Below are 19,930 nucleotides of genomic sequence, written 5' to 3'. Positions count from 1 at the left end.
AAAAAAAAAAAAAAAAAAAGGAAAGCTTTCAGGTTGGCGTGGCAAAGAAAGCGCTAAGATTAAATTCTTCATTCCGATCTTTGCCTTTAACTGTGTGCCTTCAGATAAGTAAATTCCTTTCGCGGGTGGGTTTTATTTTCCCGTGATGTCAAACGTGGAGCGTAAGAAGAAATGAATCAATGTCTAACTCCGTGCATAAAGACTACTTAGGGTACTGACGTGCGTCCCACCCTCGCGTTCCCTTCGAGCCCAGCCTGCCCACTCTAGACCCCAGGAAGCCCCCGGGCACCAACGCCGGGACTCCGGCCTCCAGCAAAACCGTTGGACGTTAACGTCCCTCCACCCCTGCAGTCGGCTGGGTGAGGGCTGCAGCTTCCGGCGGCGAATGGCGAGGCGGCGCGTGGCGCTTCCCGCCCACCGTGGCTCCGGCCTACTCCAGCCCCTCTCCCTGCCACTGAGGGGCTTCTCACTTGAGCAATGCATGCTGGGAAGCCCCGAAAAGTCTCCGGAATGCGGAGGACAGCTCAGAGTGGGGGAGGGGGAGACAGACTCATTTATGGAATCACTGCGCACAACTTTTATGGCGATTGGCCAAATATTTACTCTCGAAGCCAATCATTTTAAGGACAAGGGTGGGCTAGTCAACACCTCTCACATTCATTGGCTAGAAGGTCGCGGCGTTTGAGAAGAGTTTAAACCAAGAACATCCGGGATTATTTTCCCTCCCCGCCGTGCGGTGCGTGTCCCGGAAGTGACGCACGACCCTTGCCGGGCGGCCGCCCTGCCCCCGCTTCCTTTCAAGCTGTTGCTGCCCGTAGGTAGCTGTGGCCACCGTGCTCCGAGGGAGGTGGCGGCGGCCAGTAATGCCTGGGAAACTCCTCTGGGGAGACATTATGGAGCTGGAAGCACCCTTGGAAGAGTCTGAGAGCCCGAGGAAGGAGCGGCAAAAGGTGCGCTGAGGTTGGGCCGCGCCTCCTTTTGGGCTGCGCCGGCTTGGGCAGGGAGGGGAACTGGCTCTGATAGTGGCTTGTCAGGACCCGGCCAGCGTCCGAGGGGCTCCCCATCGCGCCATCCTCGGCCTCTGAGGTCGCTCCGAGACCCTTCCCACCGCCACGCTTCCGACCCGGAGAAGGACGGCCCTGGGAGTCGGCCCGACCTCTCCTGGCTCTCCATCCTCACGTTGGCGCCTCAGTCTCTGCTAAGGGATGGGCAAGCTAAAGCGCCCATCGCCGCCAAATCTGTTCGTTTTCCTTAAGCAGCAAAGCCTGTCATTTGATTCCTCTGAGGCCGTTTTAGGAGATGATTAAGAAAAATGATTGCCTTATGTATGTATGTGTTGCTTCTGTGTCACCTTGTCTTCTGTGTAAGAATCTTAGGGAAAGAAATCTTAGCCTTACAAATCTCAAGTAGTTTATAGAGGCTTAAGGAGTAGTGTCACAGCCAGCGTTGCCAGGATTTGTCTGTGATGGAGATCGTGTGGGTTGTATTATTAGTTATTACCGTCAGTATTTTCAATCCACAGGTATTCGTCGAGCCTAATTTGTACCTCATTCTTTGCTGAGTACCGAGGAGTTCAAACTATTTAAATATGAGAAATGGTCCCTGTCCTCACAGAGCCTGCGGCAGTTTTAGAGACCCCCCCCTCCCCCGTCCTCCTTCAAAAAAAAAAAAAAAGAAATCTCAAAGCGGAGAATCACAGAGAAAACAGCTGAGGAGGGTAAAGTAGTAGTATTCGAGGACTGACATTGGGCAAAAATAAAATAAGATTTATTCTGTATACTATTTGAGAACAAAAAATGTCCTCCAAACGTTAAGGTAAACTTGCCATTCCAGCCAACCAGTTTTTTGTTTTTTTTTTTTTTAGACAGGTCTTGCTGTATAGTTCAGGCTGGCCTTGAACTCTTGGCGATCCTCCTGCCTCAGCCTTCCTTACTGGCCTGGGCCACCATGCCCGACAGTTTTCTTTTATTGTGGTAAAATATACAAAACTTAAAATTTACATTTTAGTGGCGGGGATTTAGCTCAGTGGCACCTCATCTGCCTTGCAAAGGTCCTGAGTTCAATCCCCGGTACCCCCCCCCCAAATTTACATTTTAGCCATTTCAAAGCATGTAGGTTAGTGGTGTTATGTGTACTCACACACACACACACACACACACACACATGCAGACACGCACACACCATCCATCTCTGTAACTTTCTCATCTTCTCATTCTGAAAGTTTGCCATTAAACACTAATCCCCATTCTTTTGTCTCAGCTCCAGCAACCACTATTCTTCTGTACCTGTGAATTTGATTACTATAGGTAATTTAGAGTAGACTATAAAGAGAATCCCCAGGCAGTTATTTTAATTTTAGCTCCTCTTGGAGTGCTTATTTTTTATTTTGTTTTCCTGTGCTGAAACCCAGGACCTTCTTTGTGCTAGGCAAGTGCTATAGAACTGAGTTATATATACCACCAGCCCTGTATTTCATTTTGGTTCAGGGTCCTTTAAAATTACCTCGCGTGGCCTCAGATTTGTAATTCTCCTGCTTCAGCTTTTAGAGTAGCTGGGATTAAAGGCAAATACCTCCACATCTGACTTTTCTTTTGTATCCAAGTGCTGTAACTGCCAAGATCTAGCTTGTCTTTTCTAACCATGCCAGGGTACAGTAATCTTACCCCTGTTTAAGTCTTGTCCTAGAGCTATCTATTCCATTGGCATCTAATATGTGGGTCCTTTTAAAGTTTGCTTATTTTTTCCTTTGTGTATTTTTCCTAAATATTTCTCAAATATTCTTTAGAAAAGTAAATGATTGTATCATTGTCTATCCCTTCATTTTCTATATTCTTCTGAGTTAGTGACTTTCACATTGTAAATTCTCCAGAAACATTTTGATTGTTCTTTATGAAAGATAGCTAGTGTTTTAGAAATGGATTGGAATACCAGTAGAAATTGAGCATTAGTCTAGGTGTGTCATTGAGATGAAGGTAAATCTGATTTGGATATGTTGACCTATAGAGCGGAGATAAGGCTCTTCCAACTGGAATGCAGATAAATTCTGGAGTTGAGGGTTGAAGTCATGAAAATGGTCTAACAGTGCACTCAGAACAGATTTAAGGAACATCTACATAAAGGGAAGGGAGAGGAACCATTGAAGATGCTGTGATAGAGGAAAGAGGATAAGAGGGGCATACAGAGTACAGTGGAAATAAAAGAAATAGAGGGTGTCAAACTCGGTAGGTCTGATATGAAATGATGCATTTCATTACCTTGGGTCTTTCTGGGGATTGGCCTTGTTTCATCTTCTTGAAGTGCAGGGCCCAGGAACACATCAACCCCAGGACTGATTCTGTAAATAATCTTGTTTTTCTGTAGAGCTTACTGGTTTGGGGAGATGTGGGGTGGTGCAGTTAACTAGAGATCAAATGATATAATATGTAACTGCAGAGCATTTTCACACATACTGTGTCACTCATTTCTTAGACAAATATTTTATGGAAAGTTTTATGTTGAAGCACTATAAACATGTAAGTCACAGTGAAATTTTTATCACTAATAACTACTGTGTCACTGATTTATTTTGAAAATTCAACCAAGTAATTCTGAAGAATTGTTGAATTTGCAAATCATTTCTTGGGGTCTGCAAATATGAAAACCTTGCTAGTAGTTTGACATTTTTAAACTGAAGTTGCAGGGCTGGGGATTTAGCTCAGTGTTTCCACCACCTACCTCGCAAGCACAAGGTTCTGAGTTTAATCCCTGGTACCAAAAACAAAAAACAAAAACAAGTTGCAGAATTATACCTTTTTTGGGGGATGTGTTTTAAAGTTCTATTAACTAAGTGAGAAAATTTAATTTCCAGAATTACTGTTCTTTCATGGAAATAACAGCAGTTGGAGTTTCATGTAGTTTTTTCTTTAACCTGTTAACTGTCAAAGGTTAGGAAGGAAGCGCGATGTGACAGGGTAGGTTTTTAGTTAGATTTGCAGCACTATTTTGTACAGGAAATCCCACATGAGGATCTTTGTCTATAATACTTAATCTCTAAGAGCTTTGTTTCTGCTGGGTGTGGTGGCGCACGCCTGTAATCCCAGCCCTGGGCAAGCTGTGGCAGGAGGATCACTGTGGGTTTGAGGCCAATTGAGGCTACATAGTGAGTTCAAGGCCAGCCTGACACATAATAAGATCCCGTCTGAAAAAAAAGCAAAACAAAACGAAGATTCTGTTTCTTCTTCTGTAAAATAGCAGAAGTAGAGTTGGGGATTGAGCTCAGTGGCACCAAGCCTGCCTTGCAAGTGCAAAGTCCTGAGTTTGATCCCCAGTACCAAAAAAGAAAAGAAAAAAATGGCAGAGGTAATACAGGTTCATATCCCTTATCCAAAATCCCTGGAACTCAGGTATGTTTTAAATTAAGAATTCTGTGGATCTACTGAAAGGTGACACCCCAGCAGGATTTGGGACCTGCAGCCAGTAATCAAACACCTCTATGTTAAATATAAATACTTGATACTAAGTGGGATAAAGACTGTAAGAAGCCTTATATTAATGCTAGTCAAATTTTGCCATCAGATGAGTTCAGATCAGGTATGGTTTTGCCTTCAAATAAATTATAAAAAAAACTTTCGGTTTTCAGAGCTTTATGGATATCGGAATTTCGGATAAGGGATTATGGACCTGTACTTCCCTTATAGGGTTGCTATGAAGATATAAACAAGATAAGCCGAAAACACATTACATAATCCTGGGTAGGTACTAAATAAGTATTAATTTTTTCTCTTGGAGATATTAGAAGTTCTTGTTTGTATTTTAATTTGTAATTTTGACATTCTCATTCTTTTCCTGAGAAGGAGCTAATTTAATTTCCCTAAAATCTTATGGGATTAGAGATGGACTAGAGACTGAGTCTTGAGAATAGAAGAGATGGCATGACAGTTAAAGTAACAGGTAAGGCTTAGCGCTTGGCATTAATTACTAGTTTGGATTTCTGCCAGGTAGATTTTCAGTGTAACTGTAGATTGAGCTTAACTGGTTGGGAGTCATGTTCTAATCTCTAAAGCCTAAAAGCAGACCTGCGATCCTTTTGTCCTTGTTTCTTTGTCCACAGAGTGATGGAAGGAAGTCAAGGCACCATCATGACTCAGATGAGAAAACAGAAACAAGAGAAAATGGTGTTACAGATGACCTGGATGCTCCCAAGCGCAAAAAATCTAAAATAAAAGTGAAGCTAAATGGAGACACTGAAGAAGGGTTCAGTAGACTTTCAGATGAATTTTCCACATCTCATAAGTCAAGAAGAAAAGATCTGCCAAATGGAGATATTGATGAATGTGAAAAGAAATCGAAACGAGCATCATCCTTAGAAAGTTCTGCTCATAAATCAAGTGATAATAAACTAGAGGAGGTATGGATACTCTTTATTTTGCATTTGACATTATCTGAAATATAGGCTGGTTTGATGTTTTAGGCTAGTTAGAATTGATTTATACTGTTTTCACCTTAAGGATCCAATGGTTTTATTTGTTTGTTTGTTTGTTTGTTTTTGGTGCCAGAGATTGAACTCAGGATTTTGCACTTGCTAAGCAGGCGGTGGAACCACTGAGCTAGATCCCTGGCCTCTAATGGTTTTATTTGGATTAGAGTCTATACAACTGAAATCTGAGCTTTTTTTCCCTTTGGCTCTTGTTTCTTATTGCCTTTTTCTTGGGGTGAAATTGGGAGAATGCTCAAACTGGAACTTTTTCTGTACCGTGGGTTTTCCTAAACAGTTTTTCCAAATTACTTTTTTTTTTTTTCTTTTTGGTACCGGGGATTGAACTCGGGTCCTTGCACTTGCGAGGCAGGCCACCGAACCGTTGGGCTAAATCCCCAGCCTCAAATTACTTTTTGGTGGTTACCTACACGCATGTCTTCTTAGGGAATGGCAGGGTAACTGGGGATTGAACCTAGGGCCTTTATACTGAGCTTCAGCTCCAGCCCTTTTTATATTTTTATTTTGATACAGGGTCTCTCTCTTAGTCACTAAATTGTCTAGGTTAGGCTCAAACTTGCTATCCTCCTCTCTTGGCTCCTGTGTAGCTGAAATTACATATCTGTGCCACTGCATGTTACTACCTACTTGGATTTCTTATTGTTCTTCAGTCCCTACCAGTGATTGTGAATTGACCTCTAATTTCCTGCTGTAAGATACAGAAGCCTCTTGAGTGTGTGTGTGTGTGTCTTTATCTATATGTATTTGTTTTGTTTTCTTTGTTTGTTTGTTTTTTGTTTCTTGAGACAGGGTCTCACTATGTAGTTAAGACTGACCTGGAACTCACTGTGTAGCCCAGGCTGGTCTCAAACTCACAGCGATCCTCCTGCCTCAGCCTCCCGAGTGCTGGGATTACAGGCGTGCACCACCATACCGGGCTTGAGTATGTGTATATTGTTCCCTGCTTTTTCTGTTTCTGTAATAGCAATATTAGATGATAATTAGATTTTACTCTAATTCAGTCTTAAAGCTGTTTGCATTTTTAAAACAAGAATGAAACATAAGACCTGAAGAAATCTGTTTTTGTGTTTGTTTGAGACAGGGTCTCACTATGCAGTTCAGGCTGGCCTAGAACTCATTGTGTAGCCCAGGCTGGTTTTGAACTCACACTGGCCTTGAACTCATGGTGATCCTCCTGCCTCAGTATCCCAAGGACTAGGATTACATTCATGTGTCACTATGCCTGGTTTACAGATTGTTCCTTGAGCTATTGGGATTTTTCCTGGTATAATGCTCTGTATTATAGTATTATAGAACTGTTCATTATTTTGTTTAGAAAACTAAGATTTGGGGAACTTCTGCTTTTAGTAATTTCTTCTTTTTTTTGAGACAGGGTCTTACTATGTAATTGAGACTCACCTGGAACTCACTATGGAGCCCAGGCTGGTCTTGAACTCACAGCGATCCTCCTGCCTCAGCCTCCCGAGTGCTGGGATTAGAGGCGTGAGCCACCATGCCCAGCTTTTAGGAATTTATTCTAATGAGATAAATATGACATGTACAGAGCTATATAAATAACTCTTAACACACTGATATCAATAATAGCAACATATGTTAAGTGTCCTATAATAAGCAGATGGTTCACTTTTATCCTGTGTCTATGCAATAGAATACAACTATTACAAAGGGCATACAAGAATATTAGAAGCTGGGCATGGTGGTACACACCTATAATTCCAGAATTGAGAGGATGAGGCTGGAGGATTGTCTTGAGTTTAAGGCCAGCATGGGCTACACAGAAAGCTCAGAGCCAGCCTGTAGTACATAGAGACCTTGTCTTAATGAAAGAAAAGAATATTAGAGGGGGAAAAAAAGCAGGTGTAGAGTTATGGTTTGTATATAGATGTCCCCCCTAAGCCTCATGCAGGCAGAGGGGTTTTTCAGAGGTGGCTGAATCTGGAGTGTGTGATGTTAGGATTAAGGGCATGTGATTACTAAATGAGTAGACTGATTTGTTTGGTACCTGCATAATCCTCAGTAGCCTGAAAAAGATAAAAGGGGCAGAAAGATGCTGTTACAGTTCCTTTGTTGCTTTTGCTACTGTGCATGTGCACCATGAACTGTTTCTCCTCTGCAAGCCCTCTTTTCCACGCCACCCTGCATTGAGGCCAGCTAATTATGGACTGAAACCTCTACAAACTGTGAACTAAATAAACCTTTCCTCTCTTAAAACAAAAAAAACGAGAGAATATTAGAGGGCTGGGATGTAGCTTAGTAGTGCCACACTCGCCTGGCAAGTGCAAGGTTCTGAGTTTGATCCCTGGTACTGAAAAAACAAGAATATTAGAAAGATACCCAGTGTATTTTGTTAAGGTAAAAATAAAAGATTATGAAATAATATATTTTTATTTAAAAATATTTACATGTGCATAGAATGAAGATTAGAGTGGGTTTCACATAGGTTTTAGCTGAGTGGATTATAGATTATTTTAAAATTTACAGTATTTCTAATATCTGGAGTCTAGAATTGTATAATTAAATGGTAATGTTTGTAATTTTTTTAGCCTTAGAAAGACAACAGGGTGTGGCAGCACACACCAGTAATCCTGGCACACTGGAGACTGAGGCAGGAGGATCACCATCAGTTGAAGCCAGCCTGAGCTCCATATTAAGTTCAGGGTCAGCCTAAGCTACATAATGAGTCCTTGACCCCAAAAAAGATAACAACACTAAAATTGGTTTAAATGGCTTAAATTTTAGAATTTGATATTCTTTTATTTGGCACCTGGTTTGAAAAGGCTATTGTGTGTGGTTATGTAAATTCTTTAACACAGAAGTAATAAAGCTTACTGTGTAGACAGATACACATTAACTGAAACAAAGAGTATTCAATAGATTTTTTATTTTTTTATTTTTTTTTGTAGTTAAAGGCAAAAGATTTATTCGATCCGAAGAGAAACCAGAGTATTATCTTAATGCTAACTAACCTCAATATATTTTTGGGTCTCACTATGTAGTTCAGGCTAGTCTTGAACTCACTATGTAGCCCATACTGGCTCAAACTCAAGGTTAAAAATCCTACTGCCTTGGCCTCAGAGTACCAGGATTTCAAGCATGTACCACCATTCCTGGCTAACCTGAATGCATGTTTTAAAAAAATGTAAAGCCAGACATAGTATCACATGCCTCTAATCCCAGTACTCTAGAAGGCTGAGAAAGGAGAATTTCAAGTTCAGGCCCAGCCTGCACAATTTAGTAACTTAGCAAGACTCTCAAAATAAAAATTTTAAAAAGGGCTGGGATATAACTCAGTGTGAAAGCCTGAGTACTGGGGGAAAAAACGGTAACCATACAAAATTTTTCCCTGTATTAATGATCTTAAAAAAAGCTTTTTTTTTCTTTCTTTCTTCATTCATTCATTCATTCATTTATTTATTCATTCATTCATTTTTGGTACCAGGCATCGAACTTAGGCTCTTGAGCTTGCAAGGCAGGCAGCAGAACCACTGAGCTAAATCCCTGGCCCCAGGATTTGGCTCAGTGCTTTTGCTGCCTGCCTCACAAGTTCAATCCCCAGTACAAAAAAAAAAAAAAACTTTTTAAAACCATAGAACATTTTTTTGCGGGGGGGCGTACCAGGGATTGAACTTGGGTCCTTGCGCTTATGAAGCAGACAGTGGAACCACTGACCTAAATCTGGCCCAATAGAACATATTTTTAACTATTTTTTTTAAAGGAAGTTTACTTTCCCATTGTGTAATTTCTTCTAGCCTAGTTTATAGGCTTGTATTAATCTTTATAATTGATGCTCTCTATATTTGTAAAATGATTTAGATTATTAAGTTTATTATAATACCTTAGTTAAATGAGAAAAAAATTTCTGGCAGTACTGGGGATCAAATCCCAGGGTGCTTAACCACTGAGCTACATCCCCACCTTTTTTTTTCCCCAGAGTCTGGCTATGTCACTGAGTTGCCCAGACTGGGCTCAAACTTGTGATCATCCTGCCTCAGTCTCAGTGCTGAGATTATAAAAGTGTGTAGCACCACGCTGGGCTAGAAGTATGTAAGTTTGGTTTTTAAAGAAATATGTTTGAGATTAATAGAATTCCTACTAATTTTTTCTTTTAAGTTGATCCGTATAGTTTTTTGCAAGAACTAACTACAGTTGATTAGTAAAGTTAAAAATGTTAAATGAGTAAAAGTCAAACATAAATACATTCTTTAAAACTTCTGTTTCCTTTTGACAGACTCTAACACGTGAACAAAAAGAGGGAGCCTTCTCCAATTTCTCTATTTCTGAAGAGACTATAAAACTTCTGAAAGGTACTATCAGTTTTTTAAAAAAATTTAATTATTATTATTTTTGGGGTACTGGGATGGAACCACTGAACTAAATCCCCAGCCCAAGGTATTATCAGTTTTAATGGATATGTACTTAGAAATGTATGACTGGATTTTATAAACTTGCATGCCTTTTCTGACCAAAAGGAGATTGTAAAGAGAAATAGCTCTTCTTGAATTGCAGTTATTTCTATATCATCCTTTTCATTAGTTTTTAATTGTAATAACTGTAATAAGACTCATGCCAGGTGTAGTAGCACATGTCTTAATCCCAGCATTGGGAAGGCTGAGGCAAGAGGATTGCTGTGAGTTCAGAGCCAGCCTCGGCTACATAGTGAGTTCAAGCCTAGTTTGAACTACAGAGCAAGTCCCAGTCTCAAAAAACAAAACAAAATACCATATATATCCATGAAAAGTTGACCAATTTTGTTATAATTCTTGTTTGGTGTAGGAATAACTGTAAATGTCACTAGGAAGTATATTTTTAGGTATATATAGAAAAAATAAGATTGTCATTTTCAAATGAATGTATTTTTTTCCTGGTGATAGTCTCAAAGAAATATTTTAATGAAATCTCATTTTACAGGTCGAGGGGTAACATATCTCTTTCCTATTCAAGTTAAGACCTTTGGTCCTGTATATGAAGGAAAAGATTTAATTGCTCAAGCACGGACAGGAACAGGGAAGACATTCTCTTTTGCCATACCCTTGATTGAAAGGCTCCAAAGAAATCAAGAAACAATTAAAAAAAGCCGCTCACCAAAGGTAACTAACTGTTATAAAGGAGTAAAAGCTGTAAACATTGCTCTTATGGAAAAGAATAGGGAAAAATATACTAGTCTTTTTTTTTTTTTTTTTTTTTTTTTTTTTGTATGCTGGGAATTGAACCCAGGGCTTCTTGCATTATAAGCTCAGGCTCTACCACTAAGCTACAGCCCTGAGTGAGTATACTAGTCTTAAAGTCAGATATTCCAGAGAGAGAAAAGGTTGCCCTGTGACATAAAGTAAAAATCTGAGTCCTAAAGCAAAAATATTGATTTGTTTTGTTTTTTTTGAGACAGGGTCTCACTGTGTAGTTGAGATTCACCTGGAACTCATTATGTAGCCCAGGCTGGTCCTGAATTTACAGTGGTCCTTCTGCCTCCGCCTCCCAAGTGCTGGGAGTATAGGCTTGCACCACCATGCCCAGCTAAAAATATTGATTTTTTAACATAAGGAAATTTCAAGCAAAACTGAAGTGGAATTGTTATTGCATATGAATTTAATGTGCACGGAGTGTCATAGATGTCTTTGATAACTTTGTGTATTGTGAAGACAGAGTGTCTTATTTTAGGAGTATCTATACTTTTGTCTGTGTGTGTGTGTGTTTGCAGTTTTTGGGGTTGAACCCAGGGCCTTTGCATTGAGCTGTCCCTCCAACCCTTTCTTTATATTTTGAAACAGGTTCTCACTAGATCTCTAAGTTGTCCAGGCTAGGCTTAAACTTGTGATCCTTCTCAGCCTCCTAGAGTGCTGGTATAGGCATGTGCACCATACACAGCATATTTAGGGACTCTTCTCTCTTTTTAAAAGTTCTGACCTTTGCTTTTAAACAAAGAATTTTCTTAAGAGACATTAATTTATTTGGTCATTCAGTAAATATTCAGCATCATTTATGTCCCTGGTTGACTTTGTGTGAAGACTGGTATTAAAATGATATTGGTAGTTTCATGATATCGGTGGTTTCTATATAATGTGGAGTTCTGAAGATTCGTCTTAAATTATAAATAGTAAAAACCAACTAACCAAGTGCTAGTAGAATTTTAGTCTAAAGTTTGACCTTTTTAGAACCTGTACTCACTTCAAGGTTTGTAAAAGTGAGGAAGAAAAAATTACCATCATAATTTGAAAAGGTATGTGTCTAAAATTGTTTTTTAAAAAGCTACAAATGGAATTATGGTATGAAAGCAAATTCACATGTTTATAAATAGAATTCAGGGCTGGGAATTTAGCTCAGTGGTTCTGCTGCCTGCCTTGCAAGCACAAGGACCAAAGTTCAATCCCTGGTTACAAAAAGAGAGAGAGAACAATGTTTCATTTGGGCCGGGGATTTAGCTCAGTGCTGCCGCGGCCTCCCTCATAAGTACCAAATTCGATCCCTGGTAAAATTAATTAATTAAAAAAGAATTCAGTCATAATACCATTGGATCAGCTATCTCAAATCATGTTGGCTGTGTTGGCACATAGGGCAAGTCTTTTTTGGAGAGTTCTGTTCTTGGGTGAAATTAGAAAAGACTGCAAGTAATACAAAGTGGAAACAATGCCAACTTCGCCTTTTAGCTGTTGATCTTGGGCAAACCTTGTAACTTCTCTAAAACTATTTCTCATCTGTAGAAGGAGCATACTTCTTCACAGGGTTTTTGTAAGAATCAAATTAGATAATTTCTGAAAAGCACTGGTGCTTAGCAGATGGTGAACATCCATTCATTTAACCAGTGTGTTTTAATTATCTATTCTGTGCTAGGTCTTGAAGTGCAAGGAATACAGTGACCCACCTAATGGAGCTTACATTTTAGTGGTTGAGGTAGTGTCAGCAAAGATGTAAAATACAAATCTCATTGGTGGCATAAGTGCTGAAAAAGCAAAAAAAAAAAAAGTTAGAAAAGGGCTACAAAAAGATGTTTGGGAACCTCACAGAGGAAATGGCTTCTGTAGAGACCTGACAAAAGTAAGATATAATAAATATAAGCTATTGTTCTTGATTTCTTTGTTTTCTTTTGGCTTTTTTTTTTGTGTGTGTGTGCTAAGATCCAACCCAGGGCCTTGTGCATGCTAGATAAGCACTTTATCACTGAGATATCCCCCCAGCTTTGTACTCTTGTCAGAAACATATGAGGGCCTGGAATTGAGCTCAGTGGTTCCGCCACCTGCCTTGCAACAAGGCACAAGGACTCAAGTTCGATCCCCGGTACCAAAAAAAAAAGTAAAAAGTCCCCTAAATTGAATATACACTTAAGTGTTGAGCTTTTTTTGGCTATTTTGTACAGTTTAACCCACAGTTTTTCCATTGAGCCACATCCTGAGCCCTACGTACATTTCAGAAAAGTGCTTTTGTTTTTTAAACCTTTTGCTTAGGTGCTTGTTTTGGCTCCAACAAGGGAACTGGCAAACCAAGTAGCCAAAGACTTCAAAGATATAACTAGGAAACTCAGTGTGGCGTGTTTTTATGGTGGAACATCATATCAAAGCCAGAGTGAGTAAATGTGTATAAAAATGTATTTTTTACTTAAATCTAAAGAAATAATGTGAAAGTATTTTAAGTTTTACATTTTACTGGCATTTTTCTCCCCTCGCAGTAAATCATATTAGAAATGGTATTGACATCTTGGTTGGGACCCCTGGTCGTATCAAAGACCATCTACAGAGTGGCCGCCTGGATCTTTCTAAACTGCGCCATGTTGTACTTGATGAAGTGGATCAGATGTTAGATTTAGGTTTTGCTGAACAAGTCGAAGATATTATCCATGAATCCTACAAAACTGGTATATCCTAATTTATAACAAGCACATGAGCAGTTGTTTGATGTTAAAAGCTTATGAGATTTTTATTTCATAATTTTGATTATATTGTCCTTTGGTGTTCTAATAAAACTAAAGTTAATTTGGTATCTATTTCTCCCTGAGGAGAATGACAGCAGACTTTAAATATTTTTAGTGCTTTCTGTGCTTTTTCTCTTGTATTTTATAGTTTGATTTAGTAACTCATTTTACTGACTTCTTTGTTCATTGCTTTCTTTCTCACTTTTTTTGAGTTGTTTTCTTCATATTGTCCCCTAGTTTTGAAAGCTGAAAGTTTTGATAGTTGCAGTAAAGTCTGTATGTTAAAAATTCACCCCAAGTTTTGAATTTTTCACTGTTTCTGTGAAGCTTGTGGTGATTTTTAAGAGCTGACTGCCTCGTGAGATATTAAGAAAACATTTGAATTCTTTTTGTTTATTTAAGATTCTGAAGACACTCCTCAGACTTTACTTTTTTCTGCAACTTGCCCACAGTGGGTATACAAAGTTGCAAAAAAATACATGAAATCCAGATATGAACAGGTTGACCTTGTTGGAAAAATGACTCAAAAGGCTGCAACTACTGTGGAAGTAAGTAGCTTTTCAACATGATAGATTATAGCTTTTAGTGGTACTGTACTTATTTTTGAAATTAATTGAAGTTAAATTGCAGTTTTGGGTTTTGTTTAGGCCTAAGTTTTCTTATATCTATATCTGCCCTTAGCCAGTCAGATATTTATGTATTTCTCAGTCTGAAACTGAGGGCCAGAATAGAATAAATAGGAAACAAAATCATATGAATGAAGAAGTCCTAATAGGCAATCCATAAAGAACACTAGAGACGGGATGAAAGTATTTATTTACTTACTTATTTATTTATTTATTTATTTGAGAAAGAGTCTTGCTGTAATTCAGGCTGGCTTGAACTGTGTAGCCCAGGCTGGCCTTAAACTCAGCAGTTCTCCTGCCTCAGCCTCCCAAGATCTGGGATTATAGGCATGTGCCCCACTTTAAGTATCTAGAATGTGACAAAGAAGGCATTTCATATTGTCTAGAAAAGAAAAATGCTATACCAGGAAAATTTCTGAAATAACTTAAAGCATGTATAAGTGAACACATGCTCTCTTAAGAAAAGGAAGGCATTTTTTTAAAGACAAGAGTCTCACTTTGTAGTTCAGGCTGTCCTTGAACTCATGGTGATCCTTCTGCCTCAGCCTCTCAAGTACTTTGGATTACAGGTATGTGCCACCCCAAGTGGAAGGCTTTGCTTTTCTTTCTTTCTTTTCTTCTCTTTTCCCTTTCCCTTTCCCTTTCCCTTTCCCTTTCCCTTTCCCTTTCCCTTTCCCTCCTTTCCCTCCTTTCCCTCCTTTCCCTCCTTTCCCTCCTTTCCCTCCTTTCCCTCCTTTCCCTTCTTTCCCTTTTCATCTTTTTCTTTTTTTGGTTCTTTGAGACAGGGTCTCACTATGTAGTTGACACTGACCTGGAACTATGTAGCCCAGGCTGGCCTCAACTCACAATGATCTCCTGCCTCTGCCTCCCAAGTGCTGGGATTACAGGTGTGTGCCACCACGCCCAGCTCTGGAAGGCTTTTCTAAACATAGAAGTCAGAAGAAATGGCCAAGTGTGGTGGTGCACACCTATAACTACAGCTCTTTGGCAGGCTGAGGCAGGAGGAGTATAAATTTGAACCCAGACTGGACTGTTTAGGGATTTAACCATATTGTTATCTCAAAATAAAAGGTACCGGAGATGTTGTAGTCCAGTGTGGAGGCCCTGAGTTCATTCTGTAGTCACACACACACACCACACATGCACACACGCACATCAGAAGCAACCAAAAGGGAAAAGGTTGATAATGTGACTATGAAAATTAAACCAGGCTGGGAATTTAGTTCAGTGGTTCGGTTCCTGCCTTGCAAGCTCAAGGACCCGAGTTCAATCCCCGATACCAAAAAAAAAAAGAAAATTAAACCAATATTGTTTTAAAATAAATAAATGGTAGTATTTATAGTATTTATGACTGTCATATTTACCATATATGTCACTTTTCCAAATAACAAATATTTGTATGTATATAAAGGGGAAAATTAGCCAAATAAATAATAATATGATCTAATGAATAAAAGGCAGCGGTTAAAAACATTGAATTTCAGTGAGAGAAACTCAGTTACATGGGATTGATTTCCAGTGCTGCAAAACAGAAACAAATTATAGAATTATGCTATTAAAAAATATATATATATTTAGGGCCGGGGATTTAGCTCAGTGGTTCTACCGCCTCCCTTGCCAAGCACATGGTCCCAAGTTTGATCACCTGTACCCCCCAAAAAAAATTAATAAAGTAAAATATATCTATAGTGCTAAATAGTCTTAAGTATTTATGTAAAGTACAAAAATAGATCTGAAAAACATCAAATAATTTCTGGGAAAGACAATTACAGTGCTGGATAATCAAAGGAAGCTTTGTTACTTTGTAATAGTTACAGGATTTACAAGAATGTAAAATGTACTGGTAAAAACTAGTTATGAAGATACTCTTATACATTCTTGTACCTGATACATTCTTTAGGCATTTGAAACATCCCAGTCATAATTTCATGTTCATGTAATTGTATATACACCTAAAGGGTCAGTAAAGGCTTTTAAAAAGACAAAACAAAAAATGCAGTTATTTTTACAGGACTTTGTTTATTGTTTTTTGCAGGGCCACCTGCATGCAAGCACACAGGTGTTTTTTAGCTTTATTGAACCCAGGACTTTTGCACTGAGGTACATTCTCAGTTCTTTTTCTGTTTTTTATTTAGAGACAGGGTCTCACTACATTGCCCAGGCTGAGTTTAAACTTGTGATTCCTCTATCTCAGCCTCTTGAGTAGCTGAAATTACAGACATGCACCACAACATCCGCTTCTTTGTTTCATTCATTTATTTATTTGTTAATGGGGATTGAACTCAGGACCTTGTGTATCCCATTTTATTTTTTGGTTCATTTCAAATTGCAGAAGTCAGTATACTTCCTTATATGGATAATATGTGTATCTTAAGAGGAAAAATATTTGCAGTTTTTGAAAAATTGAGCTTAAAAATTAGGCATGATAGCAAGTACTGTAATCCTAGCACTCTGGGATGCTGAGGCAAAAGGATCACAAATTTGAGCCCATCCATGGGAATTTATTGAGATGTTGTCTCAAAAAATAAATAAATAAAGTGACTTAGACACATAGCTCAATGCAAAGACTTTGGTTTCAATGTTTTTGAGCCTCAGCCATGTAATCAATTTTTAAGACAAGGCTATGTGCAATGAAATAAGTACATAGTTGCTTAGTTTTGACAAATTAATAGATGTGTATAACACAAACCATTGTCAAAATACTGAATATTTTTATCCTATCAGCAAGTTCCTCTTATAGTCCTCCCTATCCAAACACAGCCATGATTCTGATTTCTCCACCATAGATTAGTTCTGCTTATTCTAGAACTTTATATAGGTTATGCTCTATGTATTTTCCTGCAAGGCTTAATTCATTTGACATTTTTAAAAAATTCATCTCTATTTTTCATGTTATCAAAAGTTTTAAAAATTGCTTTATGCCATTTGTTTTTTGCTTGTATTTTGTTTATCCTTTCACATATTGATATGTTCGTTTATTTATTGTTTTTAAATAGAAAGTTCCTGTTTTATAGTCTTCCAGGAAGTCCAGCTTGACCAGATAGAAAAAACTGTACGAGAGAAACCTTTTTTCAGTAGTTTTGACCAAACAGATATTTCACCTTTTTTTCCCCTAAGCATTTGGCCATCCAGTGCCACTGGTCTCAGAGGCCAGCGGTTATCGGAGATGTCCTTCAAGTCTACAGTGGGTCTGAAGGGAGGGCCATCATCTTCTGTGAGACCAAGAAGAATGTAACTGAAATGGCCATGAATCCACACATAAAACAGGTAATTGTCTTTGCTTGCTTTCTCTAATTGAGGCTATGGGATGAATCACTGAGCAAAAACTATCTTTTGTGGACCATACTTTGTTGTCTTTTCAAAATTGAGTGTAACTCAGAAAGAGGTTGTATCTAGATCTAGCCTTGTATGTCTTAAATCAGGGCAGATTTTTTTTTTTTTTTTTTTTTTAACAGCACTGGAGATCAAACCTATGAATGCTGTACTACTGAGCTACATCCCCTGCACTTTTTAAAAATAATTTTGATACTGGATCTTGCTAACTTTCCTAGGCATGACTTGATCTCGTGACTGTCTGCCATAGTCTCCCTTAGTACTGGGATTATAGGCATGTGTCACTATACCTGGCTAAGACAGAAATTTTTTTTTCTTCTCGGTACTGGGGAACAAACACAGTGCCTTGTGCTTGTAGCGCAGGCATGGTGCCACTGAGCTAAATCCCTGGTCCTGTTTTTCCTTTTTGGGACAAGGTCTCAATATGCCTTGAACCTGTGGCGATCCTCCTGCCTAGTCCCCAGAGTGCTGGGATTACAGGCATGTACTAAAACCCTCAGCTCTGATAGAATTAATTAATTAATTATTTTCTGGTAATTATATCAAATTTAAGGCCTTGCGCTTGTGAGGCAGGCATGGCGCCAATGGGGTAAATCCCTGGCCCTTGATAGAATTTTTGGGGGTGGGATCAAACTTGGGACCTTGCGCTTGTTAGGCAAGTGGCAGAACCACTAAGCTAAATCCCCAGCTCCAATAGAATTTTTAAAAAAATAAATTTTATTGTGTATATTCGAGTTTTACAGCATGATGATAGGGGAGAATTCTGTTTTTGATAACAGGTTTTGTTATTTGTTTGTAATGAGGATTGAACTTAGGGCCTTTACTTGAGCTACATCCCTAACCCTCTTTTATTTTTAAATTTTGAGGTAGGTTCTTGCTAAGTTGCTTGGGCTAGGCTCGAATTTGAAATCTTTGTACTTCACCCTCCCCATAGTTAGGGTTACAGGTGTGTATCATCATGCCATCCCCAGCAGGTTTTTATTTTAAGGTCTTGAAAAATAGGATTGAGAAAATATAAAGATTAGAACAAAATTACTTTCTAGTATTTCAGAGTTGTGTTATAAGAATGAATCAGGGCCAGGGATTTAGCTTAGTGGTTCCGCTGCCTGCCTTGCAAGCACAAGGACCTGAGTTCAATACCCAGCACCAAAAAAAAAAAAAGAATTGTAACTATCTATACATATATCAGAAATACAAATAGCACAATGCTAATTTTTTATTTCATCTGTATGCTCACCCATTTCCTTTTCCACAATTAATTTTGATACAAATGCTAGATATCATTGCATCTTTAAATATTTGTTTTGTTTTGTTTTTGGTACTGGGGATCAAACTCAGGACCTTGCACTTGTGAGGCAGGCACAGTGCCACTGAGCTAAATGCCTGGCCCTTACATCTTTAAATATTTAGATATACATCTCTAAAATAAAAGGATTAAACCTAGGCATGGTGGCACATGCCTGTAGTGTTAGCACTAAGAAGGCTGAGGCAGGAGGATTATAAGTTTGAATCCGGCTTGGGCAACTTAGTGAGACCTTGTCTCAAAAAAAAAAAAAAGAAGAGGAGCTGGGATATAGATCAGTACAAAGGCCCTAAATTTGGTCTCCAGAATCACACACAAACACATACACAGACACCGCCCCATTTAGAAACAAAGGACCAGTGTTTTTAACAGTAATTAACACTATCAAATATTAGTGTTCAAGTGTTTGTCTTATAAATGTTTTTTTATTTTTATTTTTTTCTGGAATTTGTATCCAAATAAGATTCTTACATTGTATGGTTTTGTCTTATTTAATGTGTGGATTTCTCCTTTGTTCTTTCTTGTAGCTTTTGTTGTTGTTTATGGAACTGAGTTTCTTTAAAACTTGTGTATTGCTTTTCCATGATATCATTTAATGTTTCCTACTTCTATGTTTCCTGAAAATTGAGGTTAGATTATTAGTTTGTTCAGGGCAGTGGTGGCAAAGCTATGGCAAGCGTATGACAGTGGCATTGAAAGCTTTGAAGGGTTCGCTATCACAGGTTTAGGGCACAGTTACTTCATATGAGGAGCAAGAGGCATATGGTGTCTAGTTCTTTTATTCTCTGATGCTAACATCCATTGATAATGCCATCAGTGCTATGTCTCTCTAATCATTTTTGTTGTATATAACTTGTTACCTACTAGATTGCTGAGAAAGGGCTCCTGGAGATGATATTGCCTAATAAGAATAGCATGTTTCCGACTTTATACCTGAAACTTAATTTGGCTGAGTTTTCTTTTTTTTCTTTTTTTGGAGACAGGGTCTTGCTATATAGTTCAGGCTGGCTTTGAACTATGTAGCCCAGGCTGGCCTCCAACTGCTGGTGATCTTCTTCCTCAGCTTCCCAAGTGCTGGGATTATACCACCCTTGCTTGGCTTGACATTTCTTTTCTTTAGTGTTTTCCACTATATTTGTAATAAAGCATTTACTATAAAAAATCAGCTGCCAGTCTGACTCTTTTGCTTATAACTGATTTCTTTTTGGGGGGGGGTACTAGTGATTGAAATCAGGGCCTTGTGCTTCCCCGGCAGGTGGCGGCACCACTGAGCTAACCCCCACCCCGCCCTCCTT

The 19,930-nt window shown here is 38.8% G+C and overlaps 1 protein-coding gene across 1 annotated transcript in view; it reads left to right on the top strand.

Moving 5' to 3' along the window:
• The first annotated feature begins 724 nt into the window (after nt 1–724).
• Ddx50 (DExD-box helicase 50) overlaps nt 725–19,930 on the top strand; it is a 33,917-nt gene continuing 14,711 nt past the window's right edge. The window contains exons 1-8 of the mRNA XM_010607961.3: nt 725–950; nt 5,090–5,386; nt 9,702–9,777; nt 10,382–10,560; nt 12,910–13,027; nt 13,131–13,316; nt 13,776–13,921; nt 17,117–17,266. Coding sequence (XP_010606263.1) covers nt 864–950; nt 5,090–5,386; nt 9,702–9,777; nt 10,382–10,560; nt 12,910–13,027; nt 13,131–13,316; nt 13,776–13,921; nt 17,117–17,266 — 1,239 coding nt within the window. The 5' untranslated portion in view covers nt 725–863. The remainder of the gene's footprint in view (nt 951–5,089; nt 5,387–9,701; nt 9,778–10,381; nt 10,561–12,909; nt 13,028–13,130; nt 13,317–13,775; nt 13,922–17,116; nt 17,267–19,930) is intronic.

This window comes from Fukomys damarensis, unplaced genomic scaffold, assembly GCF_012274545.1.
Source record: "Fukomys damarensis isolate Sample0158 unplaced genomic scaffold, DMR_v1.0_HiC HiC_scaffold_20, whole genome shotgun sequence".
NCBI lineage: Eukaryota > Metazoa > Chordata > Mammalia > Rodentia > Bathyergidae > Fukomys > Fukomys damarensis.
Note: the sequence above shows the minus strand (reverse complement) of the source record. Positions and strands in the feature narration are given on the sequence as shown.